This window comes from Elaeis guineensis, chromosome 1 (genome assembly GCF_000442705.2).
Source record: "Elaeis guineensis isolate ETL-2024a chromosome 1, EG11, whole genome shotgun sequence".
Lineage (NCBI taxonomy): Eukaryota > Viridiplantae > Streptophyta > Magnoliopsida > Arecales > Arecaceae > Elaeis > Elaeis guineensis.
The window spans coordinates 150072646-150094366 of record NC_025993.2 but is presented as its reverse complement, the minus strand read 5'-3'; the positions used below and the strand labels follow the sequence as shown (position 1 = coordinate 150094366).

Here is a 21721-nt window from a genome sequence, read left to right as displayed (position 1 = left end):
TGTCTTTTACTCTACCAAGTTATTAGGATTTCCTCTTTATTTCCATTATTTTTTTTTCTTTTTTGTAGTATAGTATAGGAAGAAATAAAAGTATATAGTAAGGAAGGAATAAAAGTATCATATTAATAACGAGCTTGCTTGTCAAACTCTTCATCCCATTTCATCAAAACTGACCAAGACAAACCCTTAACCACCGAATTCCAATTAATATTTAATCTTAACATGAAAAGTTAATTGTCAACTAAAATTCGCCATACCAAACTTTTATATTTACATCACATGCTAAAGAGTTGAAATCCACATGTCCTGATAGCTACTCATCTCCATGGAAAACTCCCCTACTATTGTCAGAAAATTTAACCCTGGAATATCTCTGGGTTTATGAGGGCAAAACCCACCAACAAGGGCTGCTAGTGGGCCGGCTCATGGGCCAGTTTCCACGGCCCGTGAACTAACTCTGATTCAAAAGATGGCATCTGTGGGATTTCGGAGCCATCTCGGAGGGAAAGAAAGGGGTGGGAAAGGGGGACCGCCTCCTCCTCCCTCTGATCTCCTCTCTCTCTGCCTCCCTTCTTAATTTTTGCTTCTTTAATTTTAGCCTCCGAATATCCGGCCGATCGGTGGTCGATTTCGGTCGATAACGAGATGTTGGCCCAGCTGCTCAGGAGCTCAGGCCGCGCGATATTTCGTACCGTGAGCCCGAGGTCTTGGGGCGGTGGAGGGAGCTCTATTTTTCGGAGCATAGCGCTCCCCAACCTCAAGAGGAAAGCGTCGAACACTCGGTCGGCAGTCCAAGAGACCTTCCTCTCTACCAAGGTTCCTCCTAACTTCAGCCCGCTGCCTTTTTCTTCCCCCCTTCTAGGGCTTAATTTATTATAGTTTGTTCATTTGTCACGATGCGTGCTCTTGTGTGCTGTCTTCAACTGCAATTATTTTTATCATATATTTATATTTCATAATGGATCGGTTCGGCGTATGCGGTGGTTGTTGAACTTTTCATGATACTTTCTTGTTTTTTGTGATGATCGTGGGGTCCTTGTAGCTTTGGATCGTTTGGTAGGTGGGTGCCGTCTGCTTCAGGGTCCTGTGTACTGAATGATTTGCTCAAAATGCATTTATTCCCATAATTTCTCAAATCGTCGGGCTTTTTCTAATGTTTAATTGGATGGAGTTTGATTGTACTTCTTGTTCTGACATTTAAATGTGATGCAGATTGGTGTCTATTGGAGTTTCACTGATTGATCTCTATTGCTAGAAATGGAATTCGTTTCAGATTGACCATGTAGTAATTTCTGTGCATGTCTGATTTGAAAACTTCTATTTTTTCCCTGTTGAATGTTGTAGCAAGTCTTTGAGAGTCATCGGGTGGTTTTCACAATTGGGACATCTATAGCATCTATTCTGACTGCATGGGCAGGTTAGTTATCGAGCTTCTCATACATTGCTTACTTTTGGTGTTTTCTTATAATTAATGAAATTGTCAGCATTTCATTGAAGCAACATTACATGAAATATAAAGAAGTTTCTTCTTCAGCATTATTTGCTTTAGAGTATAATTCTGCCTGAAGCAAGTCACTGTAATCAAATAGTTTTTTCTTTAGCTTTACTGGTTGAAATCAAACTCCTCTTTGGTGCTATGTCATCCACGAAACAACATAATTGAACATTTGAATATGCAATTTACCTTTTTCTTTTTGTTTATCTGTTTTGAGAAGTTGTGTCACACCTCAAATCCGGGATGTAACATGGTCATGCTACCATAGGGTACCACCCATGATAACATGAAGCTAACATTCATAATTTTGAATAGAACAATAGATCCATCAAAAATAAAATATAATAAAGAGGTTCAATTCCAATTTTACATTAAATAATTAAACTAATACTAGTTCAGAACATCTAAATCCAAAGTTTAAATATCAAAACTCATGTCTCAAAATTCGTAAAATAATTGACTACAAATCCATAATCATTCAATAATTTTCAAGCTTGCTAGTGCAAACCCTAAGTTTAGATCATCCATCATTTTTAACCTTATTTCACTATAAAAGAAAAAAAAAATGAGGTAATGAGCTACATGGCTCAGTAAGTAAAACATACGCTTTCTTATCAGATTAGGCATAAATTTTTCTGTGGTAATGCAACATAAAAAAATAACAAATGATACAAAATAAAGCATTTCATAAGACATATAATAAAACAAGTCATAAATTAGTTATGCATACATAAATTATGAACATTTCATAAACATGATTCATAAGTCATTCTTGTCACATGTTCATGTCATAGTTTAAATCGTTGGTCTCAGATATTCATGTTATGGTCACCTTATATCCATGACAGGACTACTATTCTTAATTGACAGAGTTTTTGTTTTGTATGCTAATTTTAGACCCACTGGCAGGACCTATATTCATATGAATGCTAGCTCCGAATATCGATCTTCTCAATTCTAGGGATTCGTTCATAGCTATCTGAGAGTCTTTGAATTTTTTATATCTTTATATATATATATATATATATATATATATATATATATATATATAAGTGAAAGACTGCTAAATAGCATAATCATATTCATATTTCATAAGCATGCTATTTCATTAAAAATATTCATACCACTTTTTATAATAAAGCATGGTCTTCATAATACACATATACTAATCCTTTTATTTTATGAAAAACATGATTTCATCAATAGCAAATCATATGCATAGAAAATATGATAATTTAAAATAAATAAGAAGTATAAAATTCACTTATCTCATTCATCTTAGATCTTCGAACTTTGTTAGGCGAATTTGTTAATCCTATTTAAAATATCAAAAATATGATCAATTTCTATTTCATGAATTCAATAGAATTAAATCATAAGTAAAAAAGACTATTGATCGAGTGGTCGATTCAATAGGCTGATTGAGCACCAAGGCAGTTTAGGAGTTTTCTTGCTGAGGGTCAACTTGAGTCCCTAGAAGAGGAAGGCATGACTCGATAGGGGGTCCATAGATCTTCTTAAAGAGAGAAAGTGGAGATAGAATGAGTCTTTTTCTTCTTATTTCTTTTCTTTTTTCAAGAGAAAGAAAATAGTGGACCAAGATCTAGTCATCATCTAGAGAGAGAATAGAGAGAAGGACACCAGAGAGATAACTTTTTTCTTTTTGTTTTTTTTTCTTTTCTTTTCTTCTCTTCTTTTTTGTCTTCTTCCTTTCTTTGGTCGAACAGGGGAAGAAGGTTGGGAGGGTGGTTAGGGTCTGGCTGGGCAGCAGCCATGGGAGATATGGTCAACGATAGGCAACAATGGATGGCCGGTGGTAGTGAGCGACCAACAAAGAAATCATGGAAAAAGTTTGAAAAATAGGGGATCCGACCCCCTTTCTTGGATTTTCAGTCTTTGGCCACTCACCGATGGCCATGGCCTCATTGGGACAAACTGTAGGGAGGTTGGACAACCCGACAGAGAGTCCAGCATCAAGTGGTATTAGCATTGGTGACCGAAACAAGCGAAAGAAAGGCTAGAAAAATAAGAGATTTCGTCATGGTAGATTTTCGACGAAGCCGGTGGCCGGTGGCAGCGCCTAAGCCTAAGAGAAGAAAGGGAAGAGAGAGAGGGAGTAAGGAGGATCAGGGCTTTACCTTGACTCCACTGGCGTCTCTAGCTCCAATTTTCGGTGGGCACGGGTCTAGTGAAATCGGCAAAATAGTGGAGGAAGAAAAAAGGAGGGCTAGTGCTCGTCATGGAGTGCTTTGGAGGGGAAGGGGGGAATTTATGAGGGATTTCCTAGGGGTTTTGGCAGCCCTAGGAGTTCGATTTCATGTTGGATTCAATGGGAAAGAAGACTCCCATTAGGAGTCTTCGTTCCTTTTTTTTTGTTTTTGGGTGGGATGGGGTTGACTTGTAATGGGTTGATCCAATTGGACCAGGCTAGCACATTCTATTTCCTTTAAAAAAAAATTCGTCCTGGAAACTTGTTGTACCTTCATTCTTTAACAAGTGAGGATGTCTAATCTTCATATTATCTTTATTATACTTTAGACCTATTTTCATTAGCCCTAGCTTTCTTATCTAAAATGATACAATTCTTAAACAAAACGTCAATGGGAATTACTTTCTTAGAAGAGATAACATATAATGACTTATTCAATTCTACAAATATATAGTTAAACTTGGAAGACACGAATGAATGAGAAAAATTCATAATCAAATAGAATATGAGCATCTATAAGTTGACTAGAATGGATCTGTAACTACTTGATCGCTTGCACTAGCATCTTGCTAGATCAAAATCCGTGCATTTCCTTGCTATTTTTAATTTGCTAATTTGGTAGATTTTGAACTATCCTTTTTCTTAATGGACAATCTTGTGCCATATATCCTACTCTGCCGCATGAAAAGCATGCTCTCAGGTTTTTAAGACAATGTCCATAATAATTTTGCCACAATTTTTGCAAGTCACTGCTTCTTTACTCTTATATGAGTTATTTGTTGAATTTTTTTGTCGGTCATTTAGATTTTCTATTGGTCTTGGTCTCTTTTTGTTATTCCTCTCCTGTTCTGACTTTTTATTTCAGATTCTACTTTCAAAGCTCGTTCCAGTACATCTTTATAATCATTAAAAAGATGAAAAGATAAATAAGACCGCATCCCATGTCTTAAACTTTGCTCAAATTGTTAGCTTTGTTTCATCCAGATTCCATGTGCTGGGGGCAAAAGAGGCCTAACTTGTTGAATTTGTTTGCATACTCCAATATTGTCCAGTCATCTTTCTACCTCAAAGCTAAGAACTAATTCTTCTTTACTAGTCTAATTAACTCAGGAAAATATTGATCATAGGATATTTTCTTAAATTTCTCCCATGTCAGCTAGTCATCAATATTCCTATATGTAGCATTTATTGTAGTCCACCAAAACTTAGTATTTTTTTCAGCATAGGTATGGCTAACTTGACCTTCATATCCTCGGGATACTGTAGAATATCGAACATCTCTATTTTTCAAATCCAGTCTCCATGATCAGAGAGTTAGGTCCATTCTCAAACATGGTGGATTGAGCTTCCTAAATCTCTGATAATATGACTTTAAATATGGTGTAGATCGAGTAGCGGCTTGTATCTATTGTTGTTGTCAAATAAATTGAGCCACCATTTGGCATGCTCCAGCAATGTCTACCCGAGTAGGTTGTATTAGGAGCAGGGTTTGCCATACCGGGCCGAACCGCCCGTATGGGGCGTGCCGAGCAGTCCCGCGGGGAACCGAGACGGTTCCGACATGCAAAACGGTACACACCGTTGCCGGGAAGAAAAAGAGAGGAAGAGAGAGAAATAGAGAGAGAGAGGGAGGAAGGAAGAACAAGAAGGAAGGGGATCCGCCGGAGGCCCTTCGACGGCAGCCGTGGCCGTCGGGTGGCGGAACGGCCTCCGCGGCTCCGTGCGGGGAACAGGGGCGGATCGCCCCTGTTCCTCGGATTTTTTTTTTAAAAAGCTTTTTCAAAATGAAGTCGGCAAGTGGTTTGCCGATTTCACTTAATTAAGTCGGCAAACCACTTGCCGACTTCATTTTGAAAAAGCTTTTTAAAAAAAATCGAGAAACAGGGTGGATCGCCCCTATTCCCCGCGCGGAGCCGCAGGAGGCCGTTTCGTCGCCCGACGGCCACGGCTGTCCATCGGAGGGCCTCCGACGGATTCCCTCCCTCTCTTTCTTTCTCCTTCCCTCTCTTTCTCTCTATTTCTCTCTCTTTCTCTCTTTTTCTTTTCCGATTTCCTTCGTCGGTTCGCTTCGGTTCGGAACGGAACGGAGGCGTGCCGTATCGTACCGTCGGCCGGTCGATCCGGCCACCGGTACCGGTACAAGAAACCTTGATTAGGAGCCTGCTCATCCGATTGGTTAGCATCTCATCTCGCTGTCACTCTCATTCCTTTCTTCCTAGTAGCAAAATTTGCTAAAACTTTCTCCTCTCTATTGCTCATTGTCACCTACCAAAAATACTAACTTGAATCAGTTCCCTCGAATGAGCAATAAAAAAGCTAAGAAAACTTATCTACTTTTATTCAACTAAATATGATCTAACTAAACCAGACTTAGTTATCCATTGCTAGACTTTTAGTTCTACCGATGATCAAACCTATTGCTCTGATACTATAAAATATCACATCTCAAATTTGGGACATAACATAGCTATGCTACCATAGGTTACTGCCCATGATAACAGGAAGCCAACATTCATAATCTTGAATAGAACAAAAGATTCATCGAAAATAAAATATAATAAAGAGGTTCGTTTTCAATTTTTCTTTAAGTAATTAAAGCAATACTGGTTCAGAGCATCTAAATCCAAAGTTTAAATATTAAAATTCATATTAAAATTCATAAAATAATTGGCTACAAATCGACAATCATCCAATAATTTTCAAGCTTGCTAGCGCAAACCCCCAAGCTTGGATCATCCATCATTTTTAACCTAATTCCTCTATAAAAGAAAAAGAAAAAGGAGATAATGAGTCATACATCTCAATAAGTAAAATCTACACTTCCTTATCGGATATATATAAGCTCTTCTATGATAATGCAATATTAAAAAAAATAATAAATTATACAAAATAAAGCATTTCATAGAATATATAATAAAAGAAGTCATAAACTAGTCATGCATGCATAAATCATGAACATTTTGTAAATATAATTCGTAAGTCACTCTTGTCATGTATTGATGTCATAATTTAAAGCATTGGTCTTAGATATTTATGCTACGATCACTTTATATTCGTGACAGAGTCAGTATTCTTAATCGATAGAGTTCTTATTTCGTATGTCAACTTTATACCCACTGGCAGAACTTATGTTCGTATGGATGCTAGCTCCAGATGTCGATCTTTCTAATTCTAGGAATTTGTTCATAGCTATTTGAGAGCTTTTAAAATCTTTATATCTTTTTCTTAAAACATACATATATGCAAGTGAAAGACTACTAAATAGCATAATTAATTCATATTTCATGAGCATGCTATTTTCATTAAAAATATTCATGAAACCACTTTTCATAATAAAGTATGGTCTTCATAAAACACATATGTTGATCCTTTTATTTTATGAAAAATATGATTCTATCAATAGCAGATCACATGCATAGAAATATGATAATTTGAAAATAAATGTGTGAAATCCATTTATCTCATTCATCCTAGATCTTCAGGCTTTATTAGGCAAATTTATTAATCATATTTAAAATATCAAAAATATGATCAATTTCTATTCGATGAATTTAATAGAATTAAATCATAAGGAAAGCAGACTATTAACCGTAGGGCTGGAACTGGGCTCGGGTCGGCCTGAAATAGTTCACTGGGCTTGGACCTAATTATAAGACCCGCTTATCTTTCGGCCCGGGCTCGGGTATATCTTTAGCCATTTATGAGTTGGCCCGAGTCAATTAGCCAATTCATGAAGAGCCTGATAAAATTCTCCTTCACTCTTTTCGAATCCCATTTGTTCGTCCATCTGAATAAAAAGGCAATTAGAAACCCCTTGCGATTACATGCCCGCTTGGTTCTCCTCTCCCTCTTCCTCTCCCACCCCCTTGATGCTATTGCCATTGGATCGTCCAAAAATGGAGATAGAGATGGAGACGAAGACGTTGGCGGAGGGGACCCTAGAGGAGGAGATCAGGAGACGGATCGTCCGGAGACGGAGATCAGGAGAGGAGTCAACGGTAGACAAATCAGGATCATCCAAAGATCAGGAGAGGCATCGGAGTAAGGAGCTTTGCATCTAAGGAGGTCTAAGCAGCCACACGACTCTCTTCTTCTGGTCCTGCCTCTTCGAGAAGATCGTCCTCCAATTCTTTCTTCTTCGATTGTCACCGACAGCCATCCCTCCCCTATTCTTCTCCCATCGCAACCACAGTAGCTGCTACATCTCTTCTCCTTATTCTATTCAGCGCCTCTCCCTTCTCCATCCCTAACTTCAAAATATTCGTCGTTGTTAACTAGAGCACGGCCACGTCAATTCGTCATTGTAGCCTCGATGGTGGGCTAGGTGGGTCCATCGTCGGCCATGAATTGTCGAGGGCCTCCAGCGGGTGTCATTGATCTAGACTCATCTTCGGCGAGGATGGTCCTCTGGTGCAACACCAGCAAATCACAGTCGTCACCGCAGGATGGCGGGGGGTGAGTGGTGCTAGAGATGGGGCGGTGGCATTCAAGGCATCTCATAATCAAAAATTGGGAATTAGAGCTCCAATCAGGCCATGCCATCAACTAGGAAGCATGGGTACTATTTCTGGCATGTACCAGCATCGGGTCATTTTCGATGCGGGTACGTTTTCGATACGACACTGGTACTTTTATCTCTACATTCTTAAGATTACAAGTTTGTCCTTTGATGAACCAGATGTGGAGAAGATGTTTTTTGCTGATGATGTAGAGAATGAAGTAGCTGAAACTATTATCGCTTTATTATCAAGACTTACTATTTTAATTTTTTTTTACTTATTTAAATTGCTAGTTTTTTTCGTTAATTGCAAGTGTTTGTTTGTTTTTTATGGTGATACTTATAAATTTAGTTCAGATTTAAAATTTAATTTTATTAATATTCGAATATTATATATATGATTCGATTTTTTTCATATATTTTTATTAATATTGAAAAAATATATATATTCAAATATTAATAAAAATATAAAATATCTAGCGGTATCCGTATCGTGGTTTTTTAAATTTTTATCGTATCAACGTATCCGTACCATAAAGTATCCGTACCACATATCGATATCTATGCTTCCTAGGCCATCAATTTTGTATGTTCGGTACGGCCTGATTGGGTTCGATCCGGGCTCGGGCCTGAATTTTTGAAAAATTTCAGGCCTAAGCCTGGCCCGAAGCCCAAAAAAATTTTTGGACTGGGCTCGAGTAGGAGTGTGGCCCGGTCCATTTCAGCCCTAGTTGATCGAGTGGTTGGTCCGACGGGCTGCCTGGGCACTGAGGCAATTTAGGGTCTTCTTGCTCAAGGTTAACTCGGGTCTTTAGAAGAGGAAGGCATAACGCGATACGGGTTCATAGGTCTTCTTAGAGATAGAAAGTGGATGAAGATAGAGAAAGTGGAGAGAGAATAAGTCTTCTTCCTATTTCTTTTTTTCGAGAGAAAATAGTGGATCAAGGTTCAATCATCATCTAGAGAGAGAGTAAAGAGAGGGACAGCAGAGAGAGAGAATTATTCTCTCTCTTTTTCTTTTTTTTCTTTTCTTTTCTTCTCTTTCTTTTTCTTTAGCCGAACAAAGGAAGGTTGGGAGGGTGGTCAGGGTTCGGCTAGGTGTAGTAGCCATGGCGGTAGGCAGTGGTGGACGGTCGGCTGCAATGAGTGGTCGACAAAGAAATCATTGAAAAACTTGAAAAATAGGGGATCTAATCCTCTTTTTTGGATTTTCAGTCATTGGCCACTCATTGGTGGCCATGGTCTTAATGGGGCAAGCTATAGGGAGGCCGGACAACCCGATCGAGGGTTTGGCATCAAGTGGCGGTGGTGTCGAGTGGCCAGAAAAAGCAAAAGAAAGGCATAAAAAATTGTGGATTTCTTTATGGTAGATTTCCAGCTAAGTCGGTGGCTGGCGGCGCATAAGGCCAAGAGAAGAAGGGGAAGAGAGAGAGAGAGAGGAAGGAGGATTGAGGCTTTACATTGGCTCCGGCGGCGTCTCCAGCTCCAATTTCTAGTAGGCATGGGTTTGGGGAAATTGGCAAAATAGTGAAGGAAGGAGGAAAAAGAGAGGAGGGCTGGTGCTCGTTGTGGAGTGCTTTGGAGGGGGAGAAGGGGAATTTATGAGGGATTTCCTAGGATTTTTGGCAGCCTTAGGAGTTCGATTTCATGCCGGATTCAGTGGGGAAGAAGACTCCCATCATGAGTCTTCGTTCTTTTTTTTTTGGGGGGATTTTGGGTGGGACATGGGCGGACTTGTAATGGGCTGGTCCAATTGGACCAGGCTATTACAAGTTGTCTATGTTTCACTGAGTTGGTTGAGTGCTTAATCATTCTTATTGTACTCAAGGTCATGGTTTTTGGATATTGACGCCCAAGATGCCTGCTGCCAATTTACATACTGGAGTGGCTCTTTTTGTGGGACCCTATGTGTTCAATTAGGCCCAACCATGATGTGCATTGGCTTGACTTGCCTTGTTGCAGCTTAAAAACCTGACTTGGTTTGAATTCAGTTTGTCTTGGCCTAGTTTTGGTTTGAGTTGGATCAACAATACTTCATCTCAGCAAGCCAACTCCATTGTGGATTCGCCATGTGCTTCTCGTATCAGCAAGCCATCACATGAATGGTGATGAGCGGAAGGGGTCATCACATGAATCTCCCCCCTTTTATCCGCTACCCATTTTTAAATATGTACAAGAGAGAAGATTAAGAGGCACCAGAAAGTAGAATATATTGCAGGCTGAAAGATTGGATAAAGTGGAGGTGATAGAAATAGTGTTTCCATTCTACCAATGATGTTCTTTGGTGTGGAGAATATGTTCTTCACGTTATCCACCTTACTGCAAGTTGAGAGGGAAGAGAGTGAAGTGGAAAACCATATAATGGCGATCCTAAGACAAATAGCTGGGGTGCATGATTTTTTCTAATTCCTTAGCATGAACTCTTTCCATGTCTTCCTAAACCATCATGCTTCTAGTGAGATATCCAGTCCCCCCCACTTAATGTAAATCATTGAAACTACATGGTCAAAAATTTCAATTCTTTAATGTGTCTTCAACCAAAACATGCTTATCATTCATACACCAATAATGATAAACAATAATTCCATATGCACAGAAAATGAGAAACAATAATTCATATTTGGGAACACAAGCACCTTTAAACATAATAATGATATGCTACTCTTGTAATTAACCTCCAATATACCTCTACTCAAGGTTTAAGATGTTGCAGTTCATGTCCATATCTTTTGGGCTCAATATGTTATGGTGCTATGCCATATCTTCATTTCATAGCATACATGGACTTGTGAAAGTGTGCAACCATGTAGATGTATCTTTTAACATATATGCTATTTCTTTAATATTTTAATTCAGGGTTTTAAATACCAATACTGAATCCCGTACTTTTTTCCCATCAGAAATGCATGGTGTTGGTACAATATCAGTACTGATGGGGTACTGAAAGTGTACTGAAACTGAGAATATTAAAAAGAGTGAAAAACTATCAGTATCGAACAAATATTACCATCACCATGGACTTGTATGGCTGAGACATACCAGTATGGATGGTTTCAGTGTCCTGACACTTGTATCACTCTGATTCTGTGTTGGAATGATTGTACCAATCATAACATCTTTTTCTGGCAGTTTTAATTATGCTTTGTGGGTTTTTCTTTATACAAGGCTTGCTTTATAGTTATGATAGAACTCTTGGGCCACATGTACAATACTCAAATTACTTCAACTATCTAGCAAAAACTTTTGATAAAGAAAATCTTACGAAGTTTGCAAGTCAAATTTTGTGATGAAACCACAAGCTCAGAAAGTTGAGTTTAAAAATTCAAATAATATCAATTAGGTAATATGACTCAAACTTTGATGTGATAAAGATGCTACCAAATGATTGCATCACTCTCCTAGTCAGACAAGAAGTTCCTTGATAGTGGAAGGTTGCCCTTCCACCTCAAAGATGCTTTGCAAAACTTTTCAATAATTGGTTTTCACCATGACTTCATGTGTTTTGTAGTGCATCATGATTATACATCAGTCCTAATCACCTCTCAGCAATTTGTGTAGTTCTGAAATGCATCTTGGTGACTGATATTGGTCCTGATACTTCATTCACGATCAAAAAAATGCCGAAATCCCCTTTTCCTTCAATCCTATTTTTGGTTGCATGGTTGATTGGAGTTCAAATGAAGACAGCCATAGTAGAACATTTTCAAATGATTCAAGTGATGCTGACATGGGGTGTCCTGGCTGGTTGCTGGAATGGCAATGCTGTGCCAGAAAACCATGTGCTGTGGAATAGGTTGCTTCTGGCAATATTGACCAAGGTAGCATAGTGGTTTTGTCCCGGCATGGTACATGCATGATGGAGTAGATTGACACTTAAAAGGAAGTGCTCACAGATCGTAAAAAAAGATATCTCGGATCAAAAAGATCAGTGTTAGCCCTCACAATTGGCATGGGTTGGCATTTTTTCTATTTGTGCCTTGCATATATTTATTTTTCCTCATTTTTTTAAACATTTTAATATTTCAAATTTAATTTCAATTAGTTCATTTGAATCTATTCCTTCATAAAATGTATTGCCCAAATGTATGTCAAAATTGAACTTGTATACCAGGCTTTCTTATGGTAGGTCCTAGCCAATGCTTATCTCATGATATTTAAGAGGGATGAATAATGTTAAGGTATAAGTACTCCTAGTAGATTTATACTAAAGTTTAGCTATAGATGAGCATTATTTCGTGCCTTATGTAATTATATTAATATTTGTATTATAAGCACACAATCATCAATTAACTCTTTTAGACACTTGTATAAGCTAAAATTCTTCTTTAAACAAGACTAACCCTGTGTTTGGTTGGGATCATGAAAGGATGAATGGATAGGATTAGAAGGATGGATGGCCTCCATCCATGTTTGGTTCAAAAAGTTGCAGGGAGGATGGATGAAAAAGAAAAAAATATCCATCCATCTTGGCCCACCGTTTTGCATCTTCCCAAATTGGGAGGATGAAGGAAGGATGGATGGAGCATTGAAGGGGGAACGCTTGTATTGACAAAATTATTTCTTATTAATTTTTTTTGATAAAAATATAATACTTCTTCACTTTTTCATTTATATTATTTATATATGTTTTTATGTATACTATTAATTATATACTATTAAATTTTATTTGTTATTATTTTAATTTTAATATATAATTTTCATAATTATAATTAAATAATTAGATTATCTTCTATTTCTCTATTTATATTTACTATTTTTAATTAATCATTTATATAATATTAATTAACTATTTAAACTAAATTATAAATTAATTAGTTATTTATGTAATTAATTTATAAAATCATGTATTAAATTAAATATTTATATAAATTTTTTATATAATTATAGATTATAAAGATTGTAAGTTTATATATTGTTTATTTTTTAATATATATAAGTATTATAAATTGATAATAATAATATTTTTATCAAAGTATAGTTTAGTAAAATGTTATATAAATATCATCCATCCTCTCATTCCTCCTATACCAAACAGAGGAGGGAATCATTTCCACCAATCCTTCCATGTTTCACCAAACATAAGAGAGGATGGATGGAAAATCCATCCATTCTTTCCTCCGTCCATCTTTCCTCTTCCATCCATCCTTCCTTCAACTCATCATCCGTACCAAACAGAGGGTTAGGGTTCACATGGTCCTCTGCTTTTGGTTGAATACATTCAGCCTTTACTTCATTGAGAGGCTGGGAATGATTGACCCAGTCAAAAGACCTTGCTGTTGCACCTAGGATTTCTGTATAAATGCTAGCCACAACCTTAAATCTGTAGTTTTGGGTTTAGGTTGTTTAGCTTTGATTAGGATCCCAAAGTTTGATAAATCTTACTTCGGTCATTGAAGCTAATCGCACGTGAATGACTTTTGTTAATCTTTTTGTGAAGAATATGTAGAACACAAGAAACATCTTATTTTAACTTATGACTCTTATGTTAGAGGTTGATACTCGGTTTTACCACAATGCAAGGGGGCCTTCTTTACAGTGCAAGTTATCTAACTTCCCAAACTCATATTGTACACACCATCTGATAGTGTCCCCCTCATTCTTCTGCTCCTTTAGTTCTTTATGAAGAAGTTTGTACCCATCTTTCTTCTTTAGATTATATTTTGCATTATGTTGTGAGGCTTGTAGGCTGAATATGCCTATTGACAACATTTAATATTCTAATCCTTAGATTTTTGTTTCTAATTGTGAGATAATGAACAGGTTATTCTTTACGTCAGCATCATCAATCACAAATTGAGAAAAGGCTTGGATCAATTGAAGAAGCTGTAAGTGTTTATTTGATAGTTGCTTGAGTGTTAATCATCAGTTTTGTTTGTTATTCTTATAAAATTTACAATTCTATGATAATCATCAGTTTTGCATGAGTGTTAATCATCAGGTTTGTTTGTTAGTCTTATAAAATTTAGAATTCTATGATAATTTATTGTATTCCTACAAGTTGTTCCCACCCAGTATGTATCATATTTGCTGACAATGCATTTGGACAGCCTGCCAGGCCCTTAATTTTTTGGTTATTGTTTTAAACTCCATCTAGAATTAATATTTCGTGATCTAAATTATATCTTTTATGGTTTTGGTTGCAGTTGAAAAATAACTCTGAACATCAAGAGATTAAAAAAATTGCTACTTCTGGAAATGTCGGCACCGCAGCTTGTATTGCTACAGCTTGGACTTCTCTGGTTATTGGGTTTGTTCCTAATCCTATCTATTTCTTTTTAATCTATTATTACTGCTGAAATGTGGATTTATCTATTTTATGATATGATGTTGGGAATAGGCAAGGTATGCAATATAAAATGAAAATCATTCTTATTAATGAATTAGTTATCTATTATCATGTTTTTTTTTCTTCAATATGAACAATTTTATGTCAGCAATTGTAAGAAAAAGGGAAGCTCCTATTTTTTGTAAACTCATAATGGTTGTGAAGAGCAAATCAGTGTCTGCATGTTCTGGCCCAAGCAGAGGAGAGGTGGCATGCTAATTTATTTATTTACATAGAACGGTTTTCTTATGTCCTGTTACCATTCTGATGCAGTTATGGTCTGGGCTGGCGGGGTGGAGCATGGTACACCAATAGAAAATTCCGAAGGGAGCAGCTCAAATTGATGCTTCAAATGAAGCCACAGAGATGGCAATTTCTGAGAAGACCATTTGTAAGGTTCAGGAATTCTCAACCTGTCCATAGAATTCAAGAGTCCCCTCCAGCGGCTGATGCTGGCTCACTTACTGCTCAGCAGTTACACAAATCTTAGTAACCTGTAACAGCAGCTGTAATTTTGGTGTACTGTAGATATTTCTCAAAGAGAAGGCTGACAATTACTCAGACATGGTTAACCATGTAGTTTGCTCCAAATTTGAGAGGTTTTAATTTTGGATCATATGGCATGCACGGTGCTGCCACCTTCGAGGAATGCCGAGTGCATGATGCTGGTATTAAGGAGATTTAGGTCATTCTTTGCTTGTTTCTTCTTCCAGCTCTGTTTCTTGGCCCTTGAGCACCTACTGAGAAGTGTGCTTTTAGGGCTCAAGTCATGAAATTTATCTACCCCTTATCAGAAAGTTTTTAAATATAATCTGTTCTAACAGCATTGTCATCTCTGATTTTAGGATTATAGGAGATTTTTGCTTCAGGTTGCTTATGTTCAAGAAAAAAAAGGTCTGAGGAAAAGAGGGAAAGAAAAGCATTTGCCAAGAATAAAGGGCTCTGCTCAGGAGCAATTATTCACCACGGTAAAACTCAGTTGTGCATCACGCCATGGTTTGTGCAGTGTCCCCAAAAAAATATGAAGCACAATTCTAAGATTTAACTGCTTGTTTGATGCCCCGTGAGCTGCATGGGATAGCCTTGTATCCTCCTATCAAGTGCTCTAGCATCCATTTGTGCATTTTTTTACTATTTTTACCTTTTTACATGTACTTGGGGGGCTTTGAATTCACCGAGAATATTTAATTTCTTTTACACGGTTACTTGACTCGAGAAGTTCCCAGTGTTGATTTAGAATCCTCTGATGAATGCAAGCTGGCTGGCTATTTATGTGGCCCGTCATTCTTAATGTGGATTGCCTTAGTGGTAATGTGGTTCTGTTAGCAGGAACTGTCAACTTGTGTTGCCATCTTAGAATTCTTAATATAGTTGGCCATGACTTTTAAATTGTTAAAGATGCTTGAATTATCCACGAATTTTTATTGTTAAATATATTCTTTGAACTGTACAAGAACAACCGAACGACTTGTGGGTTATTCGATCATTAAGGTAGTCTTTGGTTGTTCTTATTTTTGGTTGTCCTTGTTCTAGATAGAATTTGAAATAAGAGCTTATTTCATTTTATTTCTTTAAATACACTATAAAATGGTGGTGGGTCCAAGGATTTAGCAATTTCGGTCGAGATGTATTAATTGCATCTTATTCTCATGTATGCAGTATAAGTTCTTCCAAATTGAATTATGAAATACTTTATTCTAAGTCTATCATAAAATGTAATTATATTTTATTTTAGATTAGAGAATAATATTGTATTAATTGCATCTTATTTTTGATGAGTTTCGTAAATTTTTAACTAAATAAAAATTTAAAATAGATGTGGAGGATAATTATTTTAAAAAAAATTATATTTTTATTTTAAAAATATCAAAAAGTTAATCAAGCACTGTCTAAAAGTTTTATAATTTATTATTCATGAGTGATGCGGGATAATCTCATGAAGTACAAAGTAATGATGCCATATATTGTTTGTGGTGGAAAGCTACTGTCAGGTGACACCTTCAATAAATGCTTTGGCATGGAGGAAACATATTACAATTTTTTTGTATTCTATTTGCTTGTCTCATGATCTATCGCAATTCTTTCTAGATTTTGATGTATTCTCCATATTTTGAGTTTCCCTAGCTGAATTATTTCAATTGCCGGAGCTGAAGACTATAATTCATAGTAGAAGGAAAATTTGTTGATCGCTCTATTAGCACTGACATGGAGGATAATTTCGATAATCTCAAGGTACCTTAGGAGGGGGTTAATGTGTTTGACAGAGGAAGAATCGCTCACAAATCCAAGGACAACATGACCAATTTACATCTCTTTCCTGTCCTGTAATTCGAATGAGAGAGAATATTGGTATTAACCTTTTGAGTGGGAAACACCTCAGACATGCACCTTGAAAGAGTTTCTTGTCCTGTGTGTGTGTGTGTGTTTGTTTGTTTTATTTTTGGAGGAGGAAATCTCTTAAATACGCTAACCAAAAATTCACCACGGCAACCATAAGAATGCAATACTTAACCTCGTCTCCAATTGGGAACCAATTTCAGGTGGAAGGGTAATCCAGTTTTCTCCTTGTAAGCAAATAGTTGAAAATTTGAAGTAATTAATCAAAGCATGTGGGCTTTTTGGTGGCATAAGATCAACGAGTAGTTCCATATCGTTAAACTAAAATACATTCCCAAAAAAAAAAAAAGAAAGAAAAGAAAAGTACAGTTCTCAGATTATTTTGAATGCAATGTCAGGTTGTTTATTGATTTTTTTTTTAATATTATTGCAGCATTATTTTCCTTTAATGATGCTGTGATTCTTTCTCGAGAATATCTAGAAACTGGGCAGCCTTGCTATTTTACCTAACCATCTGTCCTTGGGGTTGATGTCCTCCTCGGGCAGGACCATGGCATATGGACATACTTCACGGATTTTTGGGTTTGACATTTGCCTTCCAATACGTTTCTTCCAGAAGACTCTTTAGGGAAGCCCGGTACAGTTTCATTCGTAACAAACTTTCAAGTCATCTCATCAGTGTGAACTAATTTCTGAAGAAAAAGACACCGTGGTTGCCGATCATTCAAATCCTGTCCGTCTTTTCACTTCATTTTCTCAGTTTCCTACGGAATCCTTAGCAGATTATTCTGTGCCTTGTTCTCTAATATGCATTAAAACTTATTGAGAAGGACCAAACGGTTCCTAGATTTTGATGCATCTATCTCTCACAACTAAGCTGTTGTCATTGAGTGGAGAGCCAGCAGAATGCCTTCAGCAACTTACAATTTTCTTGTCACAGGCTCTGCCACTGGTTTATAGATAATAATAATTGAAGTTTATACGTTGGCCAGCTGTTGAAGCCATCGTCTTGGCTATTGGGATGGGTCTGAAGCAACGCCCAGGCGGTTCCAGGCATCAATTCAGCATATCTCAAAGTCTAACTCGCGTCTAAAGCTTTATTTTCTGCAGTGGCTCTTCCCGCAGTCAGTGCTTGAAAATGGGGAAGAGTTCTACCAGAAGTTGTGCACATGGCGGAAATCCACATCATGGCTAACAATCTGTGCTCCTCGCTTCCATGGGTACTTTTCTTTGTGTTCATGATTGATGCTGCTCTAGGGGTAAGGAAGGACTCAAGTTCCTGTGATGGCCCTAGCGGTTCAGGTTCCCTGGCCTTGGCTCAAGCTCCAACCTCAACTGACAAGGGTACATGCAAATCTCGGGTGGAGATTTATGGCTACGAGTGTGAAGAACACCATGTACTTGTCTCGAATCTCATGTCCTCACTAAATTATTTGGTTACTTAAGTACAGGGTTATACACAAATCTAGTCCAACTCATCTACTAGGTCACCTTTCTTCTAGAAGCATCTTTTTTCATACTCATGCTAAATGATGACCAAACTTAGGACTTAATATGCTGCAGGTGGCAACAAAAGATGGTTACATTCTCAGTATACAGAGGATTCCAAATGGCCGTTCTGCTACAACCCAGAGAGCAAGGAAGAAACCAGTCTTGCTACAACATGGGGTCTTCATGGTATGTCCGAATTCCACCAAAGGAAATGAGTTCGGAGGGAATAATGGAATGGCCAATGCCTCCTTGTAATGAGAAGTTAACTTGTCATGGCTGGCAGGATGGGATCACATGGCTGTTGAATTCGCCGCATGAATCGCTGGGATACATCTTGGCAGACAAAGGATATGATGTTTGGATCTCCAATAGTCGTGGAACAAAATACAGCCTCCAACATGCCACACTTTCTCCCGAGGACCCAGTTAGTCGTCTTGTTCTCTTGCATGATTGAATGCTTCTTGCTTTCTGACTGAAGTATGAGTCTCTTTAAATTCTTTTCATTGGAACTGTGATGTTGATTGCAGGCATACTGGGAATGGTCATGGGATGAACTTGTGGCATTTGATCTTCCTGCCACTTTTGAGTATGTGTATCGCCATACAGGCCATCAGAAACTTCACTATGTTGGGCATTCTCTAGTGAGTGTTTTTGGTTTCAGTCAAATGAGAAGAGTAGGGTTGGTTAGATCTTTTTCTTGTGTGTGTGTTGTTGTTGTTGTTGTTGTTTGGTGCTTGGAGGAAAAAGGAAGACTAAAACATTGAGATTTCTTTATTAGGGAACTTTGATGGCCCTTGCATCCTTCTGTGAGCATCACTTGCTGCACATGGTAAGGTCAGCTGCCTTGATCAGCCCAATAGCCTATATGAACCAGGTGAGATCCCCCATTGCGCGAGGTGTAGCCGAAGCCTTTACCGCAGAAGTAAAACGGAGTTGAATGGTATTTTATGTTCGATTCAAGCCTTCATATCAATGTTGTTCATAACCATGTGTCTTGGTTGTTTTGCAGATCTATTACCGGCTGGGTATTTATGAGTTCAATCCACTTGGGTGAGTGACCAAATAACCATTTCAATTTCAATCAGAAATAAAGATAATGTTGATTTTGAGAAGCACTTCACATAATAGAGGCATTTACACCATGTACCACCTTTTTTTTTTTTCTAATATTAATTAAGTTATCTAGTAATCAACATGAAGTAGCTTGACCTTCTAGACATTTGAAGGGGATGGTTTCATCCTCTGGGAACAGACTTAATTTCTGAAAGATCAGCTCCTTCATGATGTTTGAAAACTAAAGACCATAAATTGAAACATCAATGTGAATTAAAAATGAATCATAACTTTTCTGCGTTTCCAATTAAAAATTATAAAGCATTTCTATATAGATTAGAACCAACTCAAAACACCTGATACCTATTATTTTTCAACTTACTGAAGCGTGAGTTTTAATACTGCATGACAGAGAAGCTGCACGCAAGCTTCTATCGGAAATCTGCAGGATACCTGATGTCAATTGCTATGATATTATAACATCCTTCACAGGTTTCTTTTCTTAACCTCGAATCCTCTTATTTTGATTGCTCGGAGAAAAATGACGAGCTCTCGTTTAAACCCTCTGATCTTGCTTGTTCTGAATCCTCCAACGCAAGGAGAAAACTGCTGCCTCGACACTTCCTCCATCGAGATTTTTCTTAGGCATGAACCACAGCCAACTGCAACAAAGAACATCATCCACTTGTCGCAGAGTAAGTTATCCAAGAAGATCTTAGAGTAAGCTGCAATCAGTCCATATTTGAGCTCCTTGTTTCTTAACAATCTCAGGAGCCTTTTAAGCTAATGATATGGTTGTTTCTACTTGGGACATAGTGATTAGAAGAGGTACCATAACAAAATACGATTATGGTAATTCCTATGAGAACAAGAAGCACTATGGCCAAGTCGTTCCCCCAGCGTACAACTTGTCCTCCGTCCCCAATGATCTTCCTCTGTTCCTCACCTATGGGGGCCGAGACTATCTATCAGTTGTTGGAGATGTCAAGCACTTGCTGCAAAGGCTGAAATTGCATGACAAAACCAAGTTGAAGGTTGAGTACCTCCCAAACTATGCCCATGCAGACTTTGTGATGGCCGTCAATGCAAGTCAACTTGTCTACGATCCACTTATTGCCTTCTTCAAGCTTCATTGAGCTTGCTAGCTCATTTAATTGTTTTGTCTTAACTCCAATTGGTTATTTAGGATAGGTAAAACACAATCAATTCATAGGAACCATTTGTAGATTTCACCAAGATGATGTTGTTAGGCATAAATATCATTGTTACAATTGTTTGGCATATATTTCTTGAAAAAAAAAAAAAATCATAATGTAGAGACCAAAGCTTCAACTAATTGGATCTCAATCTTTAAAAGCATACAACAGCATATAGCACAGAAAAGCGTACATGCATCTCTCTGTTCACATGAAAATGTTTTGCCCAAGTCTCAAGGGATCTTTAGCAGTCATGTTTAGAAGGTGGAGGCGTGGAGGTAGAGGTTCATGTGAGACATGTGACTTCCTCAGGATGCCTACTGCTGGCAGACGCCGTATTGCATCATTTTTAGTTCCAACACTCTCCTTCAGAAGACAAAGATGCAATTCACCGTGTAGCTGCATGGAGTTAAGTTGGCTCAGATACTTGCTTCATGATGATAATATGACTCACTTAACATCTATTCCATTTTTTTGTGATAATGAGCTGCCCTGCATATTACAACATGCCGAATATTTCATAATTGCATGGAAAACATCAAGATTAGAGTTGATCATGGATCCAGTTAGGGCATAGAAAATGTCAAATTTTAAATAGACCCAACCCAAAGATCGATTAAAAATGAATATCATTTAGAACCAAGGCCCGGCTCATGTTCAGCTCTAATCAGGGTGGACTGCCATGTCATTTGGGACAAATAATGGAGCAATTTACTATATCGTCATACCAGGAACCGGTTTAATATCATGGGGAATGGAACAGATTTCTTGATTATGCGGTGCTTGTGAAGGAGCCGGTGTAAGTCATCAATTTTGCTTGGATAAAGGCTAACTGATGAAAATAAAGACGGAAATAGAAGCATTGGAAATTAAGGTTTAATCACGTGTCAATATAGGAATGACCAATAGCATCTCTACCATTCTCACAAGCCTGTAACCCATGCAATGCACAGGATGCAATTTTTTTGAAAAAATATTTTATTTTATTAATTTATTAATATCTATTTTATATGTATTTCAAAAATAATTCAAATAATGAAAAAATATATTTTATACATAGTACGGATTATAAATTATTTATAAGTTGTTTTATTTTTTTTTCTAAATTTGGGGCTCT

General features: G+C 37.4%; 2 protein-coding genes across 5 annotated transcripts; both read left to right on the top strand.

Moving 5' to 3' along the window:
* Nucleotides 1-504: 504 nt before the first annotated feature.
* On the top strand, nucleotides 505-15739 carry LOC109504843 (uncharacterized). Of its 4 annotated transcripts, XR_012134394.1 has the most exons (7): nucleotides 505-816; nucleotides 1345-1417; nucleotides 13963-14027; nucleotides 14346-14449; nucleotides 14801-14923; nucleotides 15056-15212; nucleotides 15373-15739. XR_012134394.1 is itself a non-coding variant. In XM_073243671.1 (6 exons), the coding sequence occupies exons 1-6, from the start codon at nucleotides 646-648 to the stop codon at nucleotides 15425-15427; spliced, it is 591 nt and encodes a 196-aa protein (XP_073099772.1). In that variant the 5' UTR covers nucleotides 505-645; the 3' UTR covers nucleotides 15428-15739. The 4 variants fall into 4 exon arrangements, 3 of the variants coding, with proteins under 3 accessions (XP_073099772.1, XP_073099774.1, XP_019701506.1); XM_073243671.1 differs by lacking the exon at nucleotides 15056-15212; XM_073243673.1 differs by lacking the exon at nucleotides 15373-15739 and having other exon boundaries at nucleotides 15056-15338.
* A 1964-nt stretch (nucleotides 15740-17703) lies between these two features.
* Nucleotides 17704-20631, top strand: LOC105061051 (triacylglycerol lipase 2-like). The gene is made up of 9 exons (XM_019845951.3): nucleotides 17704-18261; nucleotides 18428-18541; nucleotides 18639-18779; nucleotides 18883-18996; nucleotides 19134-19277; nucleotides 19365-19405; nucleotides 19821-19900; nucleotides 20008-20103; nucleotides 20225-20631. Exons 1-9 carry the CDS (start codon nucleotides 18034-18036, stop codon nucleotides 20542-20544), a joined length of 1278 nt encoding a protein of 425 aa, XP_019701510.1. The 5' UTR covers nucleotides 17704-18033; the 3' UTR covers nucleotides 20545-20631.
* The last annotated feature ends 1090 nt before the right edge of the window (nucleotides 20632-21721 follow it).

Coding starts and splice junctions, on each gene's coding strand:
- LOC109504843 (XM_019845947.3), top strand. CDS start 646: ATGTTGGCCCAGCTGCTCAGGAGCTCAGGCCGCGCGATATTTCGTACC. Junction 14,028..14,345: donor TTGGATCAATTGAAGAAGCT/GTAAGTGTTTAT, acceptor TTTTGGTTGCAG/TTGAAAAATAACTCTGAACA. Junction 14,450..14,800: donor TGGACTTCTCTGGTTATTGG/GTTTGTTCCTAA, acceptor ATTCTGATGCAG/TTATGGTCTGGGCTGGCGGG.
- LOC105061051 (XM_019845951.3), top strand. CDS start 18,034: ATGGCGGAAATCCACATCATGGCTAACAATCTGTGCTCCTCGCTTCCA. Junction 18,542..18,638: donor TACAACATGGGGTCTTCATG/GTATGTCCGAAT, acceptor CATGGCTGGCAG/GATGGGATCACATGGCTGTT. Junction 19,901..20,007: donor TATTATAACATCCTTCACAG/GTTTCTTTTCTT, acceptor CTCCAACGCAAG/GAGAAAACTGCTGCCTCGAC.